This window comes from Biomphalaria glabrata, chromosome 5 (assembly GCF_947242115.1).
Source record: "Biomphalaria glabrata chromosome 5, xgBioGlab47.1, whole genome shotgun sequence".
In the NCBI taxonomy this organism is placed as follows: domain Eukaryota; kingdom Metazoa; phylum Mollusca; class Gastropoda; family Planorbidae; genus Biomphalaria; species Biomphalaria glabrata.
Window position 1 is genome coordinate 12296989 of NC_074715.1, and position 26747 is coordinate 12323735.

The 26747-nt window shown below is 38.9% G+C and overlaps 1 protein-coding gene across 5 annotated transcripts in view; it reads right to left on the bottom strand.

Annotated features, from left to right (window-relative positions):
- The window catches only part of LOC106074072 (high affinity cAMP-specific 3',5'-cyclic phosphodiesterase 7A-like), a 104364-nt gene that overhangs the window by 50547 nt on the left and 27070 nt on the right, over nt 1–26747 (bottom strand). The window contains exons 1-2 of one of the 5 annotated variants that reach the window (XM_056029294.1): nt 9628–10309; nt 7418–7841 (exon numbers count right to left, since the gene is read on the bottom strand). The exons of 2 other annotated variants lie outside the window; for them this stretch is intronic. In XM_056029294.1, coding sequence (XP_055885269.1) covers nt 7418–7534 — 117 coding nt within the window. In that variant the 5' untranslated portion in view covers nt 7535–7841; nt 9628–10309. Of the gene's footprint in view, nt 1–7417; nt 7997–9627; nt 10310–26747 lie in introns of those variants that run through there. 2 more of the 5 variants (XM_056029293.1, XM_056029292.1) reach the window with 2 other exon arrangements.

The window sequence follows — 26747 nt, forward strand, 5'->3', positions numbered from 1 at the left end:
AGAAGAGATCCGGAACTACCCCATTGAAGAAGTAGTCTAAGATATCAAGACTTAAAATGACAATGTAGTACCATTGTAGTCTGTAGTGTATCAAGTTAAATCAAGTTAATATGAAATCAAACAAATGTACTAAACTTAAATAATAATATTCTTTAACAAAGTCTAACTCACTTCAATAACACAACCTTTCAGTCTCAAGCTCTGGAGTCGTCTCCCTAACTAAGACCAAACGACGACACTGCCACCTATGTTGCATCATTCAGAACCAATCACAAACCTCTTCCCAACGTCACTATAGGCCTTATAAACACACACATACATATACGACCTAACTATTTTGTACCAGTACTTTTTACTTCACGATAAAGATGGGTATAAGGTGTGCGCTGATCGGGCAATGACTATAATTTGAGATTTTAATTATTATTTTTTTAAAATAGGTGCTGTTATTTTCACCGAAGACAAACATTTCTAGAATACTTCAACAACTCTGATTATCTCCCTTCAACCAAAGACTTCACTAATTGCCTTCATAAATAATGGTTTTCCCCCCTTTTTTTTAAAGCTATATTTATACATTCCTATCTTCTCCCTGTGATTATCTCCCCCTCCCCTAAAAAAAAAAAAAAAAACCAAGAAGAGAAAGAAACTAAAAAACAAGAAATAAACTAATTTTCTCCAGTCAGCATTTCGTTCAAGTTTCCATAAATTTATTTTTCTTCAGATGAGAGAGAAAAAAAACAACATTGGGCCGGGGAAGAAGGAAGGTGGAAGTATTGCCGATGGACACATCTGAAGAAAATGGCCAATTATGTAAAAATGTATTGACAAATCTTTTGTTACACACACACACATATTGGGAAACATAATTAAGAGAAAAAAAAAGTGTTCAATTTAGTTTCCCGCCTAAACGTTGACAAGATTGTTTCTGTATTTCTTGTGCATGCAGCTGAAGGTAGGCGCGGTGGCTGAGCGGTAAAGCACTTGGCTTCGAATTTATTTAACTTTATGCAGCTGAAGAGTTCACCATGAAACAGTCACACCTACATTGAGTTACATGTAAATCTATCCACCTAAGTCATCTAAGGACACCTACATAAAGTTACATGTAAAATCTATCCACCTAAGTCATCTAAGGACTAAAGCTTCTGAAGGGACCCTGCATGTTAATCTATCCACATAAGTCATCTAAGGACACCTACATAAAGTTACATGTAAATCTATCCACCTAAGCCATCTAAGGACTGAGAGAAAAAGATCATAAGTCCAGCTAAGCAAATATATCTTCCAAAGTTCAAAGGTTATCAAAGTTGAACAAAGTGTTGAGTACATAATAAAAGACAACATTCAATCAAGTTAACGAACTTTTCCCCAATGATAGTGTTCGGATAACACCGAAATTACGTTTTTTGAACACCGTCTTCCTCCCCTTATAAGAAATCGTAACAAAACTCCCCCCCCCCTTCCCCCAGCCTTTGTAAGGAGAGTTACATAACAAGAAAAGTCGAATTATTCATCATGATATCGACAGAAATGATGGGGAAAGTATCGACTTCTATCGGCGCTTTGATGATGTCTTTCGTTGTTTTTTGTTGCCAATACTGTACATATACAGCCGGGCAGCCAGCGACACAACTCGTGGTGTTCAACGATACTAAAAAAAACAAACAACAAAAAACGATGAATATTTTTTCCATTAATTTTGTTTGTTTGTTGAAAACCCCGTGCTAAGTGAAGGTCGGACCAAGTCAAGGGACCACTGCGCCTGTTAATAATAATAATGAAATGTATAAAGCTGTTAACAAACATGGTGTGGGTTGAAGCGCTGTGATAGCATAACAAACGTAAACACGATTGTTAACATGACAGAAGTGATCTAAAAAGAGTTTTGTTATTACATTTTAATTTTTGTTTGTTTGTTTGTTTTATTACGTAACAAATCTCCAAACCTCCCCCCCCCCGTAACCCTTGTAACAAATCGTAATAAATGTGTATACCCCCCCCCCTCACCCGTCACGTAATATCCGAAAGTTCCCTAACCCTAACTCCTACCACTGCTCTAGTGGACATGGCAGAAACAAAAATGTGAAGAACTTGTCTGTTTGGTGCACCCGATGTAGAAATTAAAGGCAACATTGCTAGACTAAGTTTTTTAAACATTTTATTACAGAATATGAACATTTTTGTGGACTTTTTTAAGCACTGCAGAATCAAATTTCCTAAGTTCTTCTGTTGAATGCACGCACCAAATCATTTTAATATTATGCAAGAAGCATTAGAGTTTTTATTTAACAACAAATTCCCAACTAACTAGTCGTAATACAAAAGATTTGATACATGGGTAAAAATGCTACACATTGAGATGTTACAGTTATAGCCCAATTCTTTTTTAGTTTAGCTAGCAAAAGTAAAGTTCAAATTAGCGTCCTTGACATTGCTATATCTATTGTGAACATCTCCTAAGCTTAACAAAACATGACCATAAAATGCAAGACATTGTATACATTTCGTGTACCAGCAAAAAAAAAAAAAAAAAAAAAAACTCAACACAATTCTAATTTTAAATCTGTGTAGACTTACTTGGAGCAAGTACACACGATATTTTCTGTGTATATTGAATTTAAGATAGTTATGTTATTTATGAAACATTTGAAATCCTATCGTCATATCCAAACTATAATTGTGAATGAAGCGAAGGCCAGAATGTGGGGAGGACATATAATTGTGACATTATGAATAGAACGCCATTAAAAACACTAAAACTGTAGCCAAGAATAAAGTGGCATGCACTGACAGCAGCGTCTCCCCCATGACAGGCGGACAATGTTCATTCAGTCCTGACATATCATGTCATCTTAATGTCATAGCGCATAAAATGCCTGACCTATCCCTCCCCACGTTCCAACACTTCCTCCATTACTCTCTCGCTTCCGGTCACGGGGCGTCTCATCTGCATACAATTCAACGGCATCTTGCCATTTGAAAATCTTAACACTGTACACTCCAGCCACACGTGCCCGACAATACGATGTAAGTCTGGCGAAAAGTAGAGTATATAATATTTCAACCGAAACACTGACCAACCGACCATAATGTCCGAGAAACAGTTCCTCACCATAGAGCAAGCTTACAATGCAAGATTTACCTATAGGCAACATAAGTTATAGTTTAGCCCCCCCCCCCCAACTTATTTGAAGGACCCTAATAATGGTTTAAGGGATATTTTCCAATCCTTATTGAAAAACAAAAAAGAACAAATGAAAAATTGTCTTATGTTGATTACAAGGGGCCACATATCTCAAATAGCTACAAGGGGCCCCATATCTCAAATAGCTACAAGGGGCCCCATATCTCAAATAGCTACAAGGGGGCCCATATCTCAAATAGCTACAAGGGGGGCCCATATCTCAAATAGCTACAAGGGGCCCCATAGCTAAAATATCTACATGGGGGCCCCATATCTCAAATAGCTACAAGGGGGCCCCATATCTTAAATAGCTACAAAGGGGGCCCCATATCTCAAATAGCTACAAGGGGCCTCATATCAAAAATAGCTACAAGGGGGGCCCATATCTCAAATAGCTACAAGGGGGGCCCCATATCCCAAAAAGCTACAAGGGGGGCCACATATCTCAAATAGCTACAAAGGGGCCCCAGATCTCAAATAGCTACAAGGGGGGACCCAGATCTCAAATAGCTTAGGGCCTTATTAGGTCTAGAGCATGAAAAATGAGCCCGTTTAAATGGGATAATATAGAGGTGGGTGTTCGGGACTACGTCTTAGCTGTTTCCTCTTATGTGATTTTACATCGTTCACCTTCACCTATCCCATAAGTCTGTTGGACCATTGGGTACCACACAGCATATGTCGACCTTCAATCTCCATTCCTGTCTTTTGCCTTGGATAAAACCTCTTTCAATGGCAGGTCCGTTCATTCTTTTATGTTGTCTTCCCATCGTTTTCTGTGTCTGTCTCTTCTTTTTCCTGGTACTGTTCCCTGAAGGAAGGTCTTTGCAAGCCCCAACACTTGTAATATGGCCATAGAGTTTTAGTTTACTTTTTTTTTTTATTTTATTTTTTTTACAATAGTTATCAGGTCATCGTGGGGTCAAATCGCTGTCTCTAATTTCTTCTTTTGTGATGCGGTCTTTAAATGTAATACCTAGGATCCTTCTGTTTAACAAAAAAAAAAAAGTGTTTTTTTTTTAAGTACCGTATCCCAAGTTAATCCCAACCTTGCCAGTCCGGAGTAGCGCTAGATAAAAGACCCGGCATTCATCTTGACTGTCGCTACCATCAGGCGCTGTGTGTGCCGTTACCATCAGGCGCTGTGTGTCGGGAGTGAAATGGAAAACTTAAAACAAACGAGTCCGGGGAGACTGAAAGCAGGTGTGTGGGCACTGACAAGAAATGTTCTGCTTCCTACTGTCGGACATTTGTAGTTCCAACAACCCTACAAGAATACAGACTTGTTTTCAGCTCTTTCCTTCACATTTAGCCATGTAGTTAGAGAAGCGGGATGTCACCTATCACTGCCCTACACTTCTGTAAGGGTTAGCATGTCTTCAGAGTGAGGATACTTCATCACATAATCCACCACATCATGAAGATTATCACTAGACATTCGTGTGGGTGCGAAACATACAAATGGACGGTGCAAACACGTGATACTTATATACACAATTTTCATGCACATTTACACACAAACACATACACACACATTGCTATAAGTAAGCACACAAGTTGCTATGCATGCACATGCACACACACACACGCAAACACACTGCCGTATACTTGCACTTTCAGGAAGATTCTAGAAATAAAATATCACTCTTTGGATCAGGCTTTTGTGATTTTACCATCACAAAAGAGATACAAGACACCGATAGCAAAGACAAACAGACACAAACACTCTTTTGTTCCCCTGGAAATTGGATCATTTAAATAGAAACACTATAAACTTTTACATATAAATTATGGGTGAGTCTGGCGTGAATGTATATATTACATACATATATATTTATAGTTATAATGAGTTGTTTGGTATAATGCACAAATTGTAAGACAAATTTCCTTACGGACAATAAAAATTATTATTATAATAATTTACCAATAAAAGTATTTCTTTAAATGGTCCAATCTCGTTATATCTTATAGTTTTTGTTCTCTCCCTCTCTCTCCAAAATGTTCCAAATTAAATCACACACATCAAACCTCATCTATATTCAATTCTTCTTGTACAACACCCCGCCCTTCAAACATCAATTAGCAATACCTCAAACTGTAACACGTCAAAAAATATTTCTAACAAAAGTCTATAGTCATCTATGAACTATAACGCACCATGTTAAAAGCATTTGTTAAGTCAGACGTGTGTGTGGTGGACTCCCATGCCCGTACATTTGAGACTCCCCCTTCTTCCCCTCCCCCCCCCCCTCCCCAACAGCGCGGCCAGTCATCTAAACCAAAGCTACTGTCTAACCCGACTACCGTCATTATCAGCTTCTGAGGCAGACACAGAAAACCTTGTAATAGCGTCTCGTTGCCATGGAGCGATTCTCGACACCTAAAACATAGGGAGTAATCATTTTCTGATTTAAAAAGCCAAGTCTGCCCAATTATCCGATCTGCGATATTATTGAGGGAGATAGAAAACATGAACCCATAGCGTGGTCAAAAAAAAAAACAGACAACCTTTTTTTTTTTTTAAAGGTTTAATTGTTGTTAACACAACGAATGACAGCTTAATGAGATTAAAAGAAGAAAGGTAGAGTATGCAGTGGTGTTGCTAAGAGGGGGTTTGCGAGGCGTGCGGACCGCAAGGGATGATTAGAAACATGTTTGTTTGTAAAATTTGTAAAATATTTGACATGTTTCGGATGTTCCTTCAGAGTTTAAGATAATCAACTTCCTAGTCTAAACATTTCGCAGAACGACGGAGAATGGTAGCGGGCAGGATATGAACCCTGGACCATCGAGACAACTGAAAGACAGTCCAGCGCACGTACCGTACGACCAGACAGACATCTGATATCAATACCATGACGCCTATGGTAGTATGTTTAAAGTTTTTTTTATCCAAAGTAAGCAATATCAGACTGAGATGTGTAATAAATGAAAGTAAGCAATATCAGACTGAGATGTGTAATAAATGAAAGTAAGCAATATCAGACTGAGATGTGTAATAAATGAAAGTAAGCAATATCAGACTGAGATGTGTAATAAATGAAAGTAAGCAATATCAGACTGAGATGTGTAATAAATGAAAGTAAGCAATATCAGACTGAGATGTGTAATAAATGAAAGTAAGCAATATCAGACTGAGATGTGTAATAAATGAAAGTAAGCAATATCAGACTGAGATGTGGAATAAATGAAAGTAAGCAATATCAGACTGAGATGTGTAATAAATGAAAGTAAGCAATATCAGACTGAGATGTGGAATAAATGAAAGTAAGCAATATCAGACTGAGATGTGGAATAAATGAAAGTAAGCAATATCAGACTGAGATGTGTAATAAATGAAAGTAAGCAATATCAGACTGAGATGTGGAATAAATGAAAGTAAGCAATATCAGACTGAGATGTGGAATAAATGAAAGTAAGCAATATCAGACTGAGATGTGTAATAAATGAAAGTAAGCAATATCAGACTGAGATGTGGAATAAATGAAAGTAAGCAATATCAGACTGAGATGTGGAATAACTGTTAACTATGTACCAAGTATCAGTATCAGTTAAAACAATAGTATTGACATTGGATGTCTTCGTTACAACAGAACTTTTACAATTGATATCATTCGCTTCTTTAGTAGGTCTCCGAATATAACGTATGCACAAGTAACTAAATGAAATTCAAACACTAGTTGTTTAAAACACCACTAAGATCATTTGTAAGTATTGAACAGGGAACAAAAAAACAAACAAACAAAGATGTCGAAATGTTATAAGTAGTACCAATGAGGAGTTACTTAAATAACGTTTACTTTGTACTATAAGTTCTATAAGCACAGTACATGATCGGTATCACCCCAAAAAAGTTGTTAAAGGTTTCATACAAGGAGAAAGTAATCAAACTTTTTTAATGACATCGTCAAAGCAAACAGGTAACAAACACAAAAATTGTACAGTCACGTGATAAGACCCAAATGCTCTGCAAAAAAACATCCTGCAAGTTCCGGTGCCAGCCCAAGGGAAGAAAAAAGCGGATGAAAATAAAAAAGCACAATGGTTCCCATATTCACACACCACCATCTTAAGATAGAAAAAATCATAGGCGCCAAAAGTAATATTGATGCATGCAATTATTTATAAAACTAAAACTTTACAAAATCAGGGGGTCTCACATGGCCAGTGAAGGGAAGGGCTAACGTGAACTTAGTTTGAGTAAAGGTATAAGAATGCGAGAATACTCACGTGGTTCAGGTCCGTGCAGCCACAAATTAGGACAGTCATGGTGCCGTTGACCTGCTTCCAGTCCGAGGCCTGCTCCTTGTGTCTCAGAATGCTAACACACGTGGAGAAAGGGAACATTGGTCACACACACTTGGGTCACTTTGTCCAGGGAGCTACCAGCCCGGCAGTGGCGCAGGGGCGTTAGCTCATTGTCCGGCAAGACGGGGCGCAAACGTGAAGGGAAAAAGCCTCCTTATAGAAAATAACTCCATGGCTAACGCGATCATGGGGCGCTCCAGCGCTCCCCGTGGAAGAAATCTCTAATATCCATCAATGTTTAAGACTGGACTCCGGTAAATGTGAAGAATCACAAACCGTGCACTTTAACACTATATACATCGGTGCTTTGGAGGATGAACAGCAGGAAAGCCTTGGCTAGCTGGCTCTGTGTTTTATATACGGCTAGAATTATGTTCAGTAAGTTACAAATATAATGGAAGTTTTCTTATGTTTCTAGATGTCGTTAAAGTATAAGATTTTATATCTAGAGAGAGTGGTTCCTACGGAGTATGGGTCTTTAGCTAGTTCGATCACCTGACACTGTGGGGATGGGTGGGTTGTAGACAGAAATAAAGGAAACCAGAATACATTAATCTATGGTAGACAGACCTACAGACAGACCTATAGATAGATAGATAGATAGATAGATGGATAGATAGATTTGAAAGTAAATCTAACACTGTTAATAAAAATTCTACTTGGTATAAAAGGTTACAGAAGCTCGAGTAACATCATCCCCCACAGAGATGTACGAGGTAAAAAAAAAAGATGCCACACTATGCAAGACTATCTCCAACCAATGACGCAAGTCTATTATAGCCAATGACGCGTCAAGCAACAATCACTGACGCAATCCTAGCTACAACCATTGACGCAAGTTGAACAAAATAAAAACAAAAAAAAAAAGGCAATCACTCAGCCGCTAATAAGACTCGATGCTCCAACGATGGTAGCCAAAACTGCAGGGGAACATGTTTTTATTCAGCCGTGGCAACTTAACAGAAACACGAGCAAGAAAGAGAGGTGGGGGGGGGGGGGAGAAACCCACGTGACTTCGTCTGTATTTGCACCTTTGTTGCTGTGTTGGTTTTTTTCTTTCTTTCTTCAAATGTAGATTCTCTATCTCGTTGTTAAAGTCATCCAGCAGATGGTAGAGCAAGGCAAAGGACGCCACGGGGCCTGGAGAGGGGGGGGGGTGAGTAGGGCGGATACCTTAGCGAGTACGTGTGTGCGTGGATGAGTGGTTCAGGAGCTGTTGACCTTGTTAGCACGTGGAGGATAGGGTCAGACCGTGATCTAAGTGTACTCAACATTGGAACAAAGAAGGACAACTCCAGAAGATAAAATAAGACACAGCCGATAATTAGACTTTCTATGAATGTTTTGTTCACACGACATTGTATCTACCTGGCACCGCGGGGAGTGCCGGAGCCGGTAGAACTAAGGCGATGACGTAGGCGAAGACAAAGACACGCGGCCGCTTTCATTAGTTCACTAAAGAAGATAAGATAAGATAATTTTATTGATCCAATCAAATGGAAATTCAGTTTGACTACAGTTGACAACAGCAGCGTAACTACTGTAAGAATAACAGTATAGATGAAAAATTCGAACAGCATTCACACACGAAACACATACACCTTCACAACCAGCGCTTCATGAATTTGACTTCTAAATAAGCACCAAGACAAGGTCTCCTCTCGGCCAGCACTGTCAGAAACACATCAACCAACATCTGTTTCACTACAAGCAAGCTCAGTGTAACAAAGTCTTCACTTTACAGAAGTTCACTTGACGCAGCTTAAACCATAACTTTGATGTAACACATTTTTAAAGCATATCCTCTATCTAACACATTTTAAATTGAAGTTCCACATTTACTGCACAGTGTAACTTTGCTTCCAAGTTAGAGCTTAACAGAATGTTACTTTAAAAAAATAAAGTTTGTACAATACATGTCTAGAATGTATTGTTCACCGAGGCTAACTAATTATCTAAAACTTAAGCCACAGAGTATAGAACACATAGGAAACTGTATCCAGAATAACCTATGTATTTATTTACCAAAGCGAAGAATTATCTAACATAAGGTATGCGGTGCCATCTGGCACAGGGAGCGCATACCTACATAATAAACAATTACACTGGAATCCACCCTACAGATGACCTACCTGTAGCAGTGCCTGTATATTTATATATCTAGATATCAACACACAAACATCTAACCACATAATAATCTCTGCGGGTTGGTTTCCATCGCTTTAAGTATGAGGAATTATCGACCCCGTTTGCGCCGTTCGGGATATGAACAACTCGTCTCGCGGTGTCCCCTTTTTGAAAAACCACGAGTTTTTTTGACTCCTAGATCTAGATCTAACCACTGAAACGATCTTTGCACGAGGATGAAGCGACGGGATTATCCCGCGAGTTTTTTTGAGGAGAATATCTGCACTTTATCTCACACTTCGTATGTAGCACACGCGCCACGCCAGGTCTACTGGGCGGGCAGAGGAGGGGAGAGAATGCATCAATCGGCACGAGCGAAACAGAACACAACAACGTGACATCGCCGCACATCATTCACCACAGCAACACGTGAGCGCTGTAGTTTTTTTTTCTCCCTTTAGGCTCGGAGGGGTGGGGGGGGTGAGCACACACTAAGACCTTTGGAAGAAGTGGAACCCACACAAAAAAATGAAGAAGAAGAAGAAATGCTAAATGGATAACAACAAGACACACTGAGTCCGCAGCGCTGGAAGTAGAGACTAGCGTCGACGGCCACGAGTCCTGCGGCCACTTGAGAAATGCAAATCCATTGGAAAGGGGGTCGATAGGTTCTAATGAACACACCGGGTTATTGCCGGACAAACTCCAGGCCACACACTTGCTCGCCTTCTCCTCCTCCTCCTCATTTAGCCGGAAGTTGAAGACAGCGGCTCCAAAGACAAGAGTGTGGTGACAAGCTGCGTCGGAGGGAGAGGGGGGGGGGAGAGGGAACTCTCTCTACCAGCCAAAGACCAAAAAAAAAATTGATTTTTAAGCTATCATTGCGCCTGCAGGGCCGATTTCTCGGGGGTTAAATCCGGCAAATGATTGTGAAGACGCAGGGTGTGAGCTTGGAGGGTCTAGTCCATCCAGTCAAGACAATTTTATGGGTCAAGAAAGCAGTCAATGAGTGACTTGTGGATATCACCAGCCAATGAATCAAGCAAGGCAATGGCCTATCACATACTAGTAAACAGATTGTATGTGAAGTGAATTGTAGATATCACCAGCCAATGAATCAAGCAAGGCAATGGCCTATCACATACTAGTAAACAGATTGTATGTGAAGTGACTTGCAGATATCACCAGCCAATGAATCAAGCAAGGCAATGGCCTATCACATACTAGTAAACAGATTGTATGTGAAGTGACTTGCAGATATCACCAGCCAATGAATCAAGCAAGGCAATGGCCTATCACATACTAGTAAACAGATTGTATGTGAAGTGACTTGCAGATATCACAAGCCAATGAATCAAGCAAGGCAATGGCCTATCACATACTAGTAAACATATTGTATGTGAAGTGAATTGTAGATATCACAAGCCAATGAATCAAGCAAGGCAATGGCCTATCACATACTAGTAAACATATTGTATGTGAAGTGAATTGTAGATATCACCAGCCAATGAATCAAGCAAGGCAATGGCCTATCACATACTAGTAAACAGATTGTATGTGAAGTGAACTGCAGGTCATCAGATAGTCATTGGTTGAAGTGTATGGGTGGGGGGGGGGAGTGTGTGTGTGTGTGTTTTGTGGGAAGCCTACTGAAAAACACGCAAAATATTTTTACAAAAAAATTAAAAAGTTTATATTAAATGAAGGGAGAGCACCGTTCAATCGCAGCCATATCAATGTAGCAAATTGTATTTCCCTTTTTCTAAACACAACAAAATTAATGTATCACCACTACTTGATTTAATTAATTTGGCTAATTAAAAAAAAATTGATTCATGTGTTGTCAAAGACAATAATAATTGTGCAAACTATCAACTTGATCCGAGAATGGGAAGTGGGAGTGACAATCCAGCCACCGCAAACCCCTAATAAACAAGGTGGAATTTTTTTTTTTAAAAGTCAAACGTCAAGAGCAAGTTCTTTGTAAAAACGAAACAAATAACAGTAACTCTTGTTCTTGTCATTAGCCGGCAAACATCATCATAAAATGTGTTAGTGCAATAAAGGCTGCAGGGACTTGTATCACTAGAACGTGGCTTGTACACGCCATCCCAAACTACTTAGTCAGACTTGTCTAACTAGAGCTGGCTCTCACCTACTAGCTGCAACTGTTTTCAAACCTTTGATCTACAGAACCGTACAGGAAACATGGTTGCCAAGGCGCATGAAAGCGAATTCTGGGTTACCATGATGTACTAATGTACAAAACAGAAAACAATCAAAATGTACACCCCCCCCCCCCCAAACCCCTTTCTTTCTCTCTCTCTCTGACCAGCTCCACATAGTCTAGAAGTTTTGTTTAGAGAAAGATGGAGTCGGGGGCTTCAAATGCTTTGACTCAAGTTTTTATGTGAGGGACCACGACCTAATGCTGATGAACTATTCCTTGAGACAGACCTATTCCTTGAGACAGAACTATTCCTTGAGACAGACCTATTCCTTGAGACAGACCTATTCCTTGAGAGAGACCTATTCCTTGACAGACCTATTCCTTGAGACAGACCTATTCCTTGAGACAGACCTATTCCTTGAGACAGGCTTTTCCTTGAGACAGACCTATTCCTTGAGACAGACCTATTCCTTGAGACAGAACTATTCCTTGAGACAGAACTATTCCTTGAGACAGACCTATTCCTTGAGACAGAACTATTCCTTGAGAGAGACATATTCCTTGAGAGAGACCTATTCCTTGACAGACCTATTCCTTGAGACAAACCTATTCCTTGAGACAGAACTATTCCTTGAGACAGAACTATTCCTTGAGACAGACCTATTTCTTGAGACAGACCTATTCCTTGAGACAGACCTATTCCTTGAGACAGGCTTTTCCTTGAGACAGACCTATTCCTTGAGACATACCTATTCCTTGAGAGAGACCTATTCCTTGAGACAGAACTATTCCTTGAGAGAGACCTATTCCTTGAGACAGAACTATTCCTTGAGAGAGACCTATTCCTTGAGACAGACCTATTCCTTGAGACAGAACTATTCCTTGAGAGAGACCTATTCCTTGAGACAGAACTATTCCTTGAGAGAGACCTATTCCTTGAGACAGAACTATTCCTTGAGAGAGACCTATTCCTTGAGACAGACCTATTCCTTGAGACAGACCTATTCCTTGAGACAGACTTATTCCTTGAGACAGACCTATTCCTTGAGACAGACCTATTCCTTGAGACAGAACTATTCCTTGAGACAGACCTATTCCTTGAGAAAGACCTATTCCTTGAGGCAGAACTATTCCTTGAGACAGAACTATTCCTTGAGACAGACCTATTCCTTGAGACAGAACTATTCCTTGAGAGAGACCTCCACAACAAGAAAAACATTCTAAAAATACATTTAAAAAAAAAGACAATACCTCCATTATGCAATTTATAATAAAATATAAAAAAAAAAATAATTTAAAAAATTTAGCCCAATCCGGGTATCGAACTCGTGATTTTGACGTCATCGGATCCTTGAAGGAACGATTCTACCCATTAGGCCACCTGGTATTGAACAAGAAAGTAACTATTTATTGGTCCTTTCATTATACGTATCTGATTTAGAAGTCTACTCCTAGATCTAGAATCTAAACGTAATGTTCAGTTCGCTTTACGTAAAAATAAAAGGAGAGCTTTAGTAGAGAAAATGGAGGTGGATAGAACACACCCTGCGAAAACCAGCTACCAATGTTGCAAGGCAGGTACTTGACTGGAACCCACAAGGAAAGAGGAAAGTGGGCAGATCCAAGCAAACCTGGAAGAGGTCAGTCATCAGTGAAGCTGAGGCCAGTCACTACTGGAATGACATAGGAGCAAATGAAGAAAGCTGCTCAGAACCGAGTTCGGTGGAGAGGTGTGGTTGCGGCCCTATGCTCCCCTGGGAGTGCACAGGATTAAGCAGTTTAATAGTCTATCCTAAACTTTCAGCAATCTCAATGAGGTAGTTGCGAATCTCTGACCTACTTTATAAAATGTCACGTGACTGTGGTCTAATACATGGCAATATCTTCCTTTGATAAGATGTAGATCTAGATTTAGTGCTAGCCTAGATCTAGTAGACCTACTAAATAATCATAAAAATTAGAGAATTATTATAACATACTTTTTATTACTTAAAGATGTATAGATCTAGACTATTTTCATGTTTAAATGACAATGAAATCAATGAGGTCATTAATGTAAACAACACACCCACGTGACTAAGAAGAGATCCGGAACTACCTCATTGATAGTAAATAAATAACTCCGTTATAGGTACACTGCACATATATTTTTACTCTAATTTATAGCCAAATTTAAATGTATTCGATTTTTTACTTGAAAAATGAAAACTATCAAACCAGAGTTTTCCCCGTGGGGCCAACAAGTAATTCTTTTCCCAGCAGCATACATCAATTGTTAAATTTCTAGAAAAATAGTTAGATCCGTTTTTGAGATCTGCGTCCAGGTTCCGCCCTCCATAAAGTTGTAACTTTAATAGAGGCATTGTAAAAAAAAAAAAAAAAAAAAAAAGAACATTCCGTGATATCAGAACTGCAAAAACAGCTCATTAATGCGATAAGATGACAAAGTCATTTCTTTTAATTAACAGGAACAGAAAACATTGGTCAGTTGTAAGGCACTTGACATGGAGACGCACCATAATAGACGGACTTTGAGCGCGTCATTTAGCGACGCCATAGATAGTGGGGTTAGGCTTGCTGGTGTTAATATAAGTCAGCTGCTGCTAGGACATCATATACCTCTATGCTGAAACATTAATTTTCCCTTTTTGATAACAAAGAAATATAATAATAATACGATAGGAAGTGGGAGAAATAACGTGTTCTAAATTTGTATCAGACAGACAGACGGAGTGAGTTGATATAAGCTTTGTTGATAGCACTTCTTCGCGCACACTGATTCATATAATGAAAATGTATTTATTGAAATAACTAAGTATTGACTGCCTCTACAAATTTTTCAAAATAATTTCTATGTCTCTATCAAAAACCTTAAAAATATTATTAACATTCTTTAACATTTTTGTGTTTATTTTTAAGTTTAGGAAATTTCCGCCTCTTGCTTCATGTCACTCCGCCATTTTTTTTTTTGCTTCGCGGAGTCTTTGACGTCATTCGTGACTGCAGGTCAAGCAAAGAACGTGCCACATAATGTGTCTCTCTGGAAGAAAAAGCAAACTTGGAAATAATATTTGACCTTTGGCTACTTGAGAACGGATTATTGATCAAACAGCCAACGTTTAGACCACCATATCACTTTGTTGTATTTCTCGAAGGTAGAAACCAGTCAACTAAAGAGAAAAAAAACTGAACAACACACCGAGTTGGTCGAATACTTGCCCGTTATTAATGACAGATAAATCTCATAACTTTCGACATAGCATACATATCGTTTAAATTCATGTTTTAAATAACAGATGTACCCTTAGAAAAAATAATTCCGCGCCTTTTTTTTTTTAAATCCATGTGTTGACATAGTCTTACATGTTAATATTAGGGTCTATACTTAGTCTTTGGCTGATTCAGGCAACCCGAACCATGATCTAATGGCACATTCTGTGAGTTTATTTACTTTATGTTTACTAATTCATTTCATTACACTTTGCCATCGGTGTATATACAATAAAGAGATGCCCTTGTACCATAGAGAACTGATCACTCCGTATGTCCCTCAGAGAGCCCTGAGCTCCATGGACTCAACGCTTCTTGTCCTGCTACGTTTATCCCTCAAAAGCTCAAGTCTGCGGGCTTTCTCAGAGCACTGACCGAAGGTTTGGAACTCACTCCCCATTGACCTCAGACTACATGCTACACTACATTCAAGAAGAGCATTTAAGACCTATCTCTTTAAAACTTTTTTTTTTTAGAATTAGTTTGTCATTTTAGCTCTCGTGTTTATGTTTGATATGTTATCACAGCGCTCTATAAGTTAAATTATTATTACTATTATAATTATAAACATACTGAATTATTCTCGATATGTTATAACCACAATATAAAGCTTTGTTTGTGCTAATACATTTTTTGTTTGTTTAAAAGATTCGTTTCTTCTTTCCAATCGTGAACCAATTAGCAGGCTCCTCACTGCCATACTTAAACACAATGCCAATTTGTTTTACTTGTGTAATGCAGTTATTTTAAAAACAAAAACAAATCAATAGCATGTAGTAAGCGGGACTCCGGTAATGTGATCACTGTGTTAGTATATTCTGACTTCATGAAGTGAAAGCTCAGATCAATACAAAATATGATTGTGTGCATGTAGTTAAAGTGCACATAGAAAATATCATATTTATAATCACCCTTTTATAATTAAACAAGCAAAAAAATTCGATATATTAATGAGAACTTTTGTGTTAATTAACATAATGAACTAAAAAGACAACAAAAAAATCTTGAATTTTTACTATTAAAAAAAAAAAAAGAAAGTTTACCGCAGTACAAGAAGAATATCGCGGTGCTGAAGTCATGTTGTAAGAACATCGCGATATTGCAGTCAAGTATCGACATCAAAATGTTCCAAATCATTTTGCATGAAGTCCCATGAACATTTTGATGCTGCTGTCATGTTTATGAATATTGCGCTGTTTAAGTCATATTGTAAGAACATGAGATGTTGCAGTCACGTAAGAAAATCACGACATTTGCAGTCATGTATGAACATCGCGCTGTTGCAGTCATGAGCTGACAGAAGAAGAAAAAAAAAAAGCCAAAAAAAAAAAAGAAGAAAGCCCAAGAAAAACAAAACAGCTAATTTGGAAAGTCTCACCACGTGACTCGGTACCTGGAGAGATTGTTTGTTTTTAATAACCCAGCATCAGAACTGCTATCTACATCAACATAAGAACTCATCCCTTCTGCAAGAATGCAAGATCTAGAGCCACGACTAGCAGAAGTAACTGTAAGCATGCCTCTTACCTTTCTAACATCTAGACTGCTCCATAACGACCAACTGAAACACGCACGCACGAAAGGTCAAGGAGGAACTGGAGTGTGAACTAATGACAGAGGATTGTGGTTATAACGTTGGCGGAAAGAAATTTTGTGCTGAAGCTTTAGCAGAGGTCACAGCTTGCTGCTGACACCATAACTTATGAGGTGTAGGCTCTGACACACGCAACTCGGGCCTTGCACAATCGTGAGTACTGCTAATCACGTGTAATCTGACTTGTTAACTGCGTACGAGACTAACATGTGCTTTCACTCACCCCCTCCCTTCCCCTATAGAATCGATAATTACATTTTTGGGAGGTGTTATGTTTAATATACACTGATATATCATACGAACCAGATATTCTCATGGAGGGGGCAACATGGGAGTGAGGGCTACAGAAGAACTTTAAAAAGGGAGGGGGACGCAATGATTTTGTTTTCAGATGTTAAGCTTGAGATTACTGCATAATATTTATACGAATGGAATAAGATGTACAGTGCCTTCTAATGTTTACAAAGCTTTATCAACTCACCCTGTTTGTCTGTCTGGGTGAAATCTTGTACAGATCATTTCTCTCATTTCCCCATTCTCGTATCAAGTTGAAACACTATACAATTACACATTGTCGATGATAGCACATGAATCAATACACAATTATTTCAATCAATATGTCATTATTAATTAATTCCGTTCTATATAGAAACAGTAGGGCCTACCAAGCTAAGGCGGCCTTGTGTAGACAATTGGATCGTTCGCTAAAATTTTAAAACTAACAATAGACTGTGTGAAAACTTCTACTTTTACAAGCACTTTGATAGCTCAGTGGTTTACACTGCGGTGTTCCATTACGGAGTCTCGAGCTCGAACAGAGTTGCGTGTTACGGTGCGTGTGTGGTGTACTCACGTATCACGTTGACCAAGTGGATATGATCTCGTTAGAGGTCCAAAATTAACACGGACTAAGGAGATCTAATTAGTTTAATCTAATTTCAAAGTAGACGTGTACACAAAGTATACACAACACATAGCATACTAAGTGGAAAAGATCATACAAGCTTCCGAACATATATTTTTGTGTAAGAACAGACAATTGAGCCTACGGATTACTTCCATTGAGACAATGCCCCTCTATGTAGTGATTCTAGTTACCCACTTTAGGCGACAGACGGAATGAACAAAACGGACATCATGAGTTCTAACCAAGTCTGTAACTTAGAGATACAGAGTTTTCAGTTTTCAGAGTAAAAACATCTTTATTCTAGTGACTGAGACCTGAATGTTCCGGTTCGTAGCAAAGTGTTTGAACATCTGGGCTGGACTTGTTATAAGTTCATGTGATGTCTCCTGTTGTCTATTGGTATAGTCAAACTCGGTACAGATATGAATACACCAGCACAGACGAGTGCCATCTTCTGATCGTAATAACTGATGACCATCAGACGCAAACGTGGATCACATTACAAATAAAAGTACTTTATAACGACCTTCAAGTCTTCAACATTCAATACGGCAGTGAACAGAACAATACGTTGTATATTTAATTCGATTTCAGAAGATCAATAACATGTTGAATTTATCAGATCTAAATGTACGAGACACGTGAAAGGACAGACAGACAGCACAAAATCTATGGTGGCCGCTAATAAATGGAGGAAACCTAAGCTTGAGCGACAATGATCTGTAGGACGCCATCAAGCAGCAGAGCTCCCATAGGTGTCACCAGACACACGAGGAGGCATAAAACCGCAGTGCCACCCCTGAATGACGAAAGTGGTCATGATCGAACCACGATGGACGAACTATTATTGTTATGCAACTTTCTATTATTAAATCATGAGATTCGTTCCAGATAGCAGATTTGTACTTTGGGAGAGGAGCAATACATATAGGATTATCTCGGTTTAGTGAAGGCTTACGATTTCTAATTCTCGTCAATGCCTCTTATTTCTAAGGCTTACAAATTCCAAGAATATGAAATCCTTTAATTTCTGAGGGTATGAAACGCTTAACTTTCCTAATGTATTTAATTTCTAAAGATATGAAATGCTTATAATTTCTATTGAAACAGAAAGCTTACAAGTTGCAATAGTATGAAATGGTATTTTTTAGAACGATATTTTAACATATTTTGACAATTTCCAAATATACAACATGTAATACATTGTGATGGAATTGAAAGTTAAGATTTAATGGCGTCGTTTTGTACTCCAAGAAATTCAGAAAAAAATAGAAGAAATAACACCTTAATTAGATTGAAATACGAAAGTGAATTCTTTCTTGCAAACAAAACAAAGATACGAGCTCTACGTTGGCCCCTGCCGCGGCCTGTTCTTTTACAGCCAAATCAAAACCTGAAAAAAAAAAGAGCCAAGTGATATGTTGCACTCAGCAAGCTAGTACTTGGCCTTCAATGAAGTGATATGTTGCACTCAGCAAGCTAGTACTTGGCCTTCAATGAAGTGATATGTTGCACTCAGCAAGCTAGTACTTGGACTTCAATGAAGTGATATGTTGCACTCAGCAAGCTAGTACTTGGACTTCAATGAAGTGATATGTTGCACTCAGCAAGCTAGTACTTGGCCTTCAATGAAGTGATATGTTGCACTCAGCAAGCTAGTACTTGGCCTTCAATGAAGTGATATGTTGCACTCAGCAAGCTAGTACTTGGCCTTCAATGAAGTGATACGTTGCACTCAGCAAGCTAGTACTTGGCCTTCAATGAAGTGATATGTTGCACTCAGCAAGCTAGTACTTGGCCTTCAATGAAGTGATATGTTGCACTCAGCAAGCTAGTACTTGGCCTTCAATGAAGTGATATGTTGCACTCAGCAAGCTAGTACTTGGCCTTCAATGAAGTGATACGTTGCACTCAGCAAGCTAGTACTTGGCCTTCAATGAAGTGATACGTTGCACTCAGCAAGCTAGTACTTGGCCTTCAATGAAGTGATACGTTGCACTCAGCAAGCTAGTACTTGGACTTCAATGAAGTGATATGTTGCACTCAGCAAGCTAGTACTTGGACTTCAATGAAGTGATACGTTGCACTCAGCAAGCTAGTACTTGGACTTCAATGAAGTGATATGTTGCACTCAGCAAGCTAGTACTTGGACTTCAATGAAGTGATATGTAGCACTCAGCAAGCTAGTACTTGGACTTCAATGAAGTGATATGTAGCACTCAGCAAGCTAGTACTTGGACTTCAATGAAGTGATATGTTGCACTCAGCAAGCTAGTACTTGGACTTCAATGAAGTGATACGTTGCACTCAGCAAGCTAGTACTTGGACTTCAATGAAGTGATATGTAGCACTCAGCAAGCTAGTACTTGGACTTCAATGAAGTGATATGTTGCACTCAGCAAGCTAGTACTTGGCCTTCAATGAAGTGATATGTAGCACTCAGCAAGCTAGTACTTGGACTTCAATGAAGTGATATGTAGCACTCAGCAAGCTAGTACTTGGACTTCAATGAAGTGATATGTAGCACTCAGCAAGCTAGTACTTGGCCTTCAATGAAGTGATATGTAGCACTCAGCAAGCTAGTACTTGGCCTTCAATGAAGTGATATGTTGCACTCAGCAAGCTAGTACTTGGCCTTCAATGAAGTGATATGTTGCACTCAGCAAGCTAGTACTTGGACTTCAATGAAGTGATATGTAGCACTCAGCAAGCTAGTACTTGGACTTCAATGAAGTGATATGTAGCACTCAGCAAGCTAGTACTTGGCCTTCAATGAAGTGATATGTTGAACTCAGCATGCTAGTACTTGGACTTCAATAAAGTGATACGTTGCACTCAGCAAGCTAGTACTTGGACTTCAATGAAGTGATATGTAGCACTCAGCAAGCTAGTACTTGGACTTCAATGAAGTGATATGTTGCACTCAGCAAGCTAGTACTTGGACTTCAATGAAGTGATATGTTGCACTCAGCAAGCTAGTACTTGGACTTCAATAAAGTGATACGTTGCACTCAGCAAGCTAGTACTTGGACTTCAATGAAGTGATATGTAGCACTCAGCAAGCTAGTACTTGGACTTCAATGAAGTGATATGTTGCACTCAGCAAGCTAGTACTTGGACTTCAATGAAGTGATATGTTGCACTCAGCAAGCTAGTACTTGGACTTCAATAAAGTGATACGTTGCACTCAGCAAGCTAGTACTTGGACTTCAATGAAGTGATATGTTACACTCAGCAAGCTAGTACTAGGCCTTCAATGAATCAATAGACAATCTGATTACTCCCATTCATTACACGATCTCGTTAGCTGCTCGCGTTCAATCTTTGACCAGAGTTATGTTTCTCTTTCTAACCACTTTTCTCACATTATTATCACTTGAGTTGTTATTACCAGCCAGTCCTGTCTGAAGATGTTCGGGAGGGGAAAGGGACAACTTGTACTTGGTATTATTGCTAAATACACGAGTAATAACGCTGGCCTCAGTTTCAATCTAACACGTTAGATTTCATTTTCTATCTTGTTTTTTTTAAATTTAAATTGTTATCAACTTGTTTCAGTTCAGTTGATTTTTTTCTCTACTTTGTAATTTGTAATTGTCCTAAGGATAAGCCAAACACTTTTGGAACTCCAGGCCCATGGAAGCTCCCTTTATTAGTTTTGTCTGAAAGGGATCCACCGGTGACCCCCCCCCCCCCCCCCAATTCCTTCCCATAACCATACCGGCGTGCGGGTGTCAGCCATAAAACGACCCCTAGAGCAACGGAGTGTGGATAGTAACATGCTTGTTGGGGCTCTCTTCCATCCCGGCCAGTGCAATGGACTCTGTTCTGAGACACTCACACAAGAATCTGTTATTGCTTCCCTAATGGACTTGTTTGTTTTTAAAAGAATGAGCTACTCCACCTGACTACAAGACAAAGTGCTAAACTTATCAGTTCACGATAATCAACTTTTAAGTTAATCGCATGGCAGACTATTAGTGTAACACAGAATGTCATCCAGAAGAGAAATACGACGATTTTTTGTTTCTGGTCAGACAAACCTGATCTCTCTACCAAGCAATGTGACCCTCTGGAAGAAATAAAAGGTCAAGGAACTTCATGTCGGTCACTTCAAAGTCACTTTTCTTACTTTTAAAAGAATGAAAAGAGAAAGTCAAATGGAATCTCCGTCATTCTTTCTCTTCATTTTTTTCTGTCGCTATGAATGATGGGAAATTTAAATACAAGCGTTCGTCGTTGCGCAGCTGGTAGATACATTTTTTTGTTGTGCTGTTTAAATTCTAACCTAGTTTTGCGTCGCTCACCAGCGACAGATAGAACGGAGTTAAGTTTTGGTCATTTAATTGCTTATTTGTCTAACGTCTGCTATTCATTAATAATGGAGACTGACGTGCAGCCTCCACTGACATCGTTGTGTCGCCATAGTTGCATCGGGCTCAATTAGGCTTTGAAATTAATCTCCATCTAAGAAAGAAACTAGGTGTTTAGACACAATCTAATTGCCTTCAAGTCTACAGAGGCCAAACATCTAGACCAAACAAAAATGTTTTGATGATTATCTATTTCAGCACTGTTTGCTACAAGTGTATTGCTTGTAACCCATCCATCGCTTGATAGTACTTTATACTGTTTTATTATTATTATTATATTTTTTTTTTAGATCTAAACGTGTGTACAGACGGACATCACAAAAACAATAACTATTTTTCATTGTGGCACTACCGATGAGCGTCAAGTGAGAAATGTTCAAGCAGTTGTTGAAAAAAAAAATGAATGGCCTAATTGGAAGTTTTTCTTGACTCTTTAATATTTTCTCCGACTCGAGTCTATTAATAAATGACCACGTCTGTAGGTGAAGTGTCGGTTTGGGGAGGACTGGTTTTGACAAGCAGAAGATGATAACTAAAAATAAGCATTTACCTTATTTATAACCAAACATTGTCAGCTAAATCATCAATTGAAAAAAAAAAAAGTTTTCCATGAAGACAGAACTAGTTTAGTACCATTTAGGATGTTTTTAGAACTTAAGCCCCCCCCCCTTTTTTTTTTGTAATTATTTTGGCACATGATCGAACAAACTTTGTAGCTCGTCATATTTATCTCTCCCCCTTTTTTTCCCATCCCCATACGTTTTTTACACCCCTTCCCTTGCAGTGGCGTAGATAGGAATTTGTCATTATTTGGGGGCCCGGGGGGGGCTTGACCTGCATTTTGCGTAATATTTAATATAAAAGACATTCTTTTGGGGTCCCGGGTGATTTTCTAATTCTCCCCCACCCTAGCTACGCCTCTGCCCGCCTATCCTCATCTCGCAATCACTGCCGTCAGTACAAAGGAGTGACAAGGACGAAATAAAACCCCCCACAAAACTGTTTAGGGCTTGTGACGCGCTCTTCGCCACTCTCTCTCTCCAAAAAGGACTTTTGATAACTAGACGTCCACACACTGGCCAGGACCCCGACAGGTCAGGGGAAGTATTAGTGGTCCGCCGGTCGATTTCAATTAAACGACTAGTGGAGGTACGCGAGCCAGTCAGGTCCATTGTATCTATGAGAAAAAAAAAATGGAAAAAAAAAAAAGGGGGGGGGGGGGTGCGCTCACGTCTGTGTCTAGATCAAATTGACATTACTCTTGTGGAGAAAAAGGGTGAAGAAGGAAGGAGGGATGTCCTCACGTCGCTGTGACAAATTCCTGTTAGTTTGACAAGTCACACAGGCAAACACCAACAGGACTGTCAGTGAATATCAGGTGCTTAGAGATTCAGTGCCCACAACATTTTACCTAGCACTTTGTTGTTGTATTTTTTTTTGTAGTGAACAATTTCACATAGTGCTGAGCCTTATGATGAGAAACGTATAGGAAATACTGTAGTTAGGCTATGTTCATTTCTTCGTTGAAAACAAAGACACAAGAAAAAAAACATTTTAAAAAAATATTTTTAAAAAGACAATACCTCCTTTATACAGATTATAGTGCTATTGTTTTTCTCTTAATAAATAATGAATGCTAAATTAAGAAAGAGTCTTGGTTAAGCGAAAGTATAGATCTACAATGATAGGCCTTTAGATCTAGACTTAGAAGACTATGTGCAAAATTTTCCTGAACATTAATTTATTAAACTCTTGAATCAATAAAGCCGTACATTCGGAAATTCCCGAACGCGAGTCCTTTAAAAACCGATGTTGGAATTAGATCTAGATCTACTTCTCTAGCCAAATTTATATTTATTTATATTTTACTTTGAAAAAGTATAACAGTCAAACTAGAGTTTTTGCCAGTGTGGCCAACGAGCTACTAATTCTTTTCTCAGAGATATACATCAACTGTTAAATTTATAGGAAAATAGAGCTGTTTTTTTTTTTTAAATTAGCGTCCAGGTTCCACAAAGTTCTGACTTGAATAGAGGTATTGTAAAAATAAGTTCACTTGGAGATTTTTAGAGTTTGTAGAAAGTCTGGAACAAGAGATAGGAAAAAAAAGGAAAAAAGTTATCATATGATTTGATAGAGTGAGAGAAACATAAAGGGAGGGAGAAAGTGAGATACGGTTAGAAAGTGTGAGAGAATAGAGAGAGAGACAAGAGAGAGAGAGAGAGACAGGGAGGTAGAAAGAGATGATTCTGTGAAAAGTGCGTGATGAAACAGTTTTTAAAAGTACTTAAGCGGACACTATTACGAGAATGTACATTGTCCTGGTGGATAATTAAAGAAAAAGGAAGAACGCGACAGAGTGGGAATGAGAGAGGGGGAGAGAACTTTACTCTCTTGAAGAAAAGAGCTAGAGAGAAATAAAGAGAGAGAGAGAGAGAGAGATGGGAAAGGGGGGGGGGGAGGTGGAGAAACACTTTAGACAGAGTAGTTTATTACAGACTCTAATGACAATGACTTCGTTTAGCGCGCGGATCGAAACAGTCCTTCGTTATAACTTGGGCCCCTGGGACAGACGGAGACAACGATGAAATTCCAAGCCACAAGATGGTTTCATTATGAGCCAGAAGCGTTGCACAGCCATGCTATGTTACGTACATTGTCGCGGTGTCAAGTCATAAAACAAAAACAAAAAAACAAAACCTGGAAGTTATTATTAAAGAACATGTTTAGTCTGACACTTGAAGTCAACGTGTCTCAGAACAGGTAGGAGACAGAAGGCTGACAGTGACTGAAACACACAAGTATGGCTGTTGGGGGACTTCTTACAGCAGCCTAAGGGTTCCACTTCCCGCCGTTACCAGAATGTGCGTGGTCGCGTGGTAAGCGCTCTGGGCTGTCGTCTCAAAAGTTCCGGGTTCGAGCCTTCCCGCCGCCATTCTGCAGGAGGTTTGGACTAAGATATAATAATCTTCAATTCTGAATAAATATCCGAAACGTAACACAAATCCAGTCTATGGTTTTTAAAAATATTCTTTGACATTTTATTTTTAAATGTTACAGTTTAAAAGCTTTGAATGCGAAGATGTCTACTGTACAACACAGCCCACCTTGTAACAAGCCCATTTTTGGAGATTTTCTCAATTTAACAACAAATATTTCCTTTTTTTTTTCTCGCGATCAATTTCACTAAGGGGGTGGCGGCACCGGTGAAGGGGGGTCGTGTTTGTGGTACCGGCGGTTCTATTTTGGTTCAAGAAGAGTGTTTATTCGTCTCTGCACAATTAGCTGGAACAGGCTGGCTAAAAACTGAAACCCTAAGTTATTGCAGCTCAAAGAAAAGTAAACACAGGAATGATAAGAAATAGTTGCAGAACTTGGAAAGAGCTTTGAAAAAAAAAACATAGGAAAAAAAAACATAGAACACAGATTTTCAGTAAGTGTAGTGATGTGCTTTCTTGAAATGAAGAGCGCAATGTATTTAAAATAAGCAAAAGGAAGTATAATGATCAGATGGTGCCTGCTCTTTTAACATTACAGCTATCACTCTAGTAGACTAAGAAAATAATAATAATATAAAATATTTCCATATATCTATCTATCTATATTTATATATCTATATACATATCTTTTTTTTTTTTAATTTTACTTTAGATTATGTCCAGCGGTAAGTCTATGTCGCCTTTTTTTTTCAAAATAGCCGCCACATTTTGTCTACTAGAGCGGAAAGTGATTCACGGACTGCTGTCAGGCCAACCCTGCTTCTTCATATTTTAGAGAACTATAGATGGTAAAAACGTTCATGCATATAAAAAAGAAAATTACACTACCACACTCAAGTACCATCTTCTCAGCTAACCAAGAATGATAAACGGACGGAGGGGGGACAGAAAGTTAGTCAAACATCAAATCAATCAGTCGGGCTGCCAGACAAGGTTCCCTACACATACATAGATACATCGTCCCCAGAACCGGAGACATTAAGATGAGACCTGTTTTGATCACGGTATTGATTCAAACGAGACAATGTCTAACCCCCGCCCCCCCCTCCCCGGCCTATCATCGTACGCTCAGACTACAGATGATGTATCACCTTACAAACGTTTTGGATCATCGAATTACTCAGCTGAGAGAGAGAGAGAGAGAGAGAGAGAGAGAGAGAGAGAGAAGGAAACTGGAGACCTGATTTGTACGTAACGATGTGGTTAGATAATACAGATGTGTAGCTTATACACCACGTATTGGAATTATTCAATAGCCGTAAAGAAATTTGCTTTTCATGTCATTCTTCACATATAAAAGATAAAATGTTATTGGGTCTAAACAAATGGAAATTCAATTTGGCTCCCACTGTCCACCTCAGCATTACTCTATCATTTTCACATATCCTTTAGTCTGGTGAACTGTTGGGGCCCCACACATGATTTGTCGACCGTATTCCTACATTTTTCTGTCTTTCGCCTTAAATAAAATCTCTTTTTTTTTCTATAATATATACAGATATAGCGTAAATAGCAATGGTTGCTAACACTAATAACAAATACACATACACACACAGTTACATAATAACGCCTGACGAAATAAATCCATGTGAATACTTATTGAAGATCTTGAACACATGTTTCTATGTCATATTGCATCTTTCCAGTCATTCGAGACACAAAAATCTTGTCAGGGCTTGGGAAACCAAGACAGAAGTGGCACTTACAAGAGTCAAAACTTAACGCCTCGACCAACTGAGCATCTGACTTTATAATTTCATGATGAATGCCGGGAGAATAAAATAATAGAAATGAAGCAACTGTTATATCGGT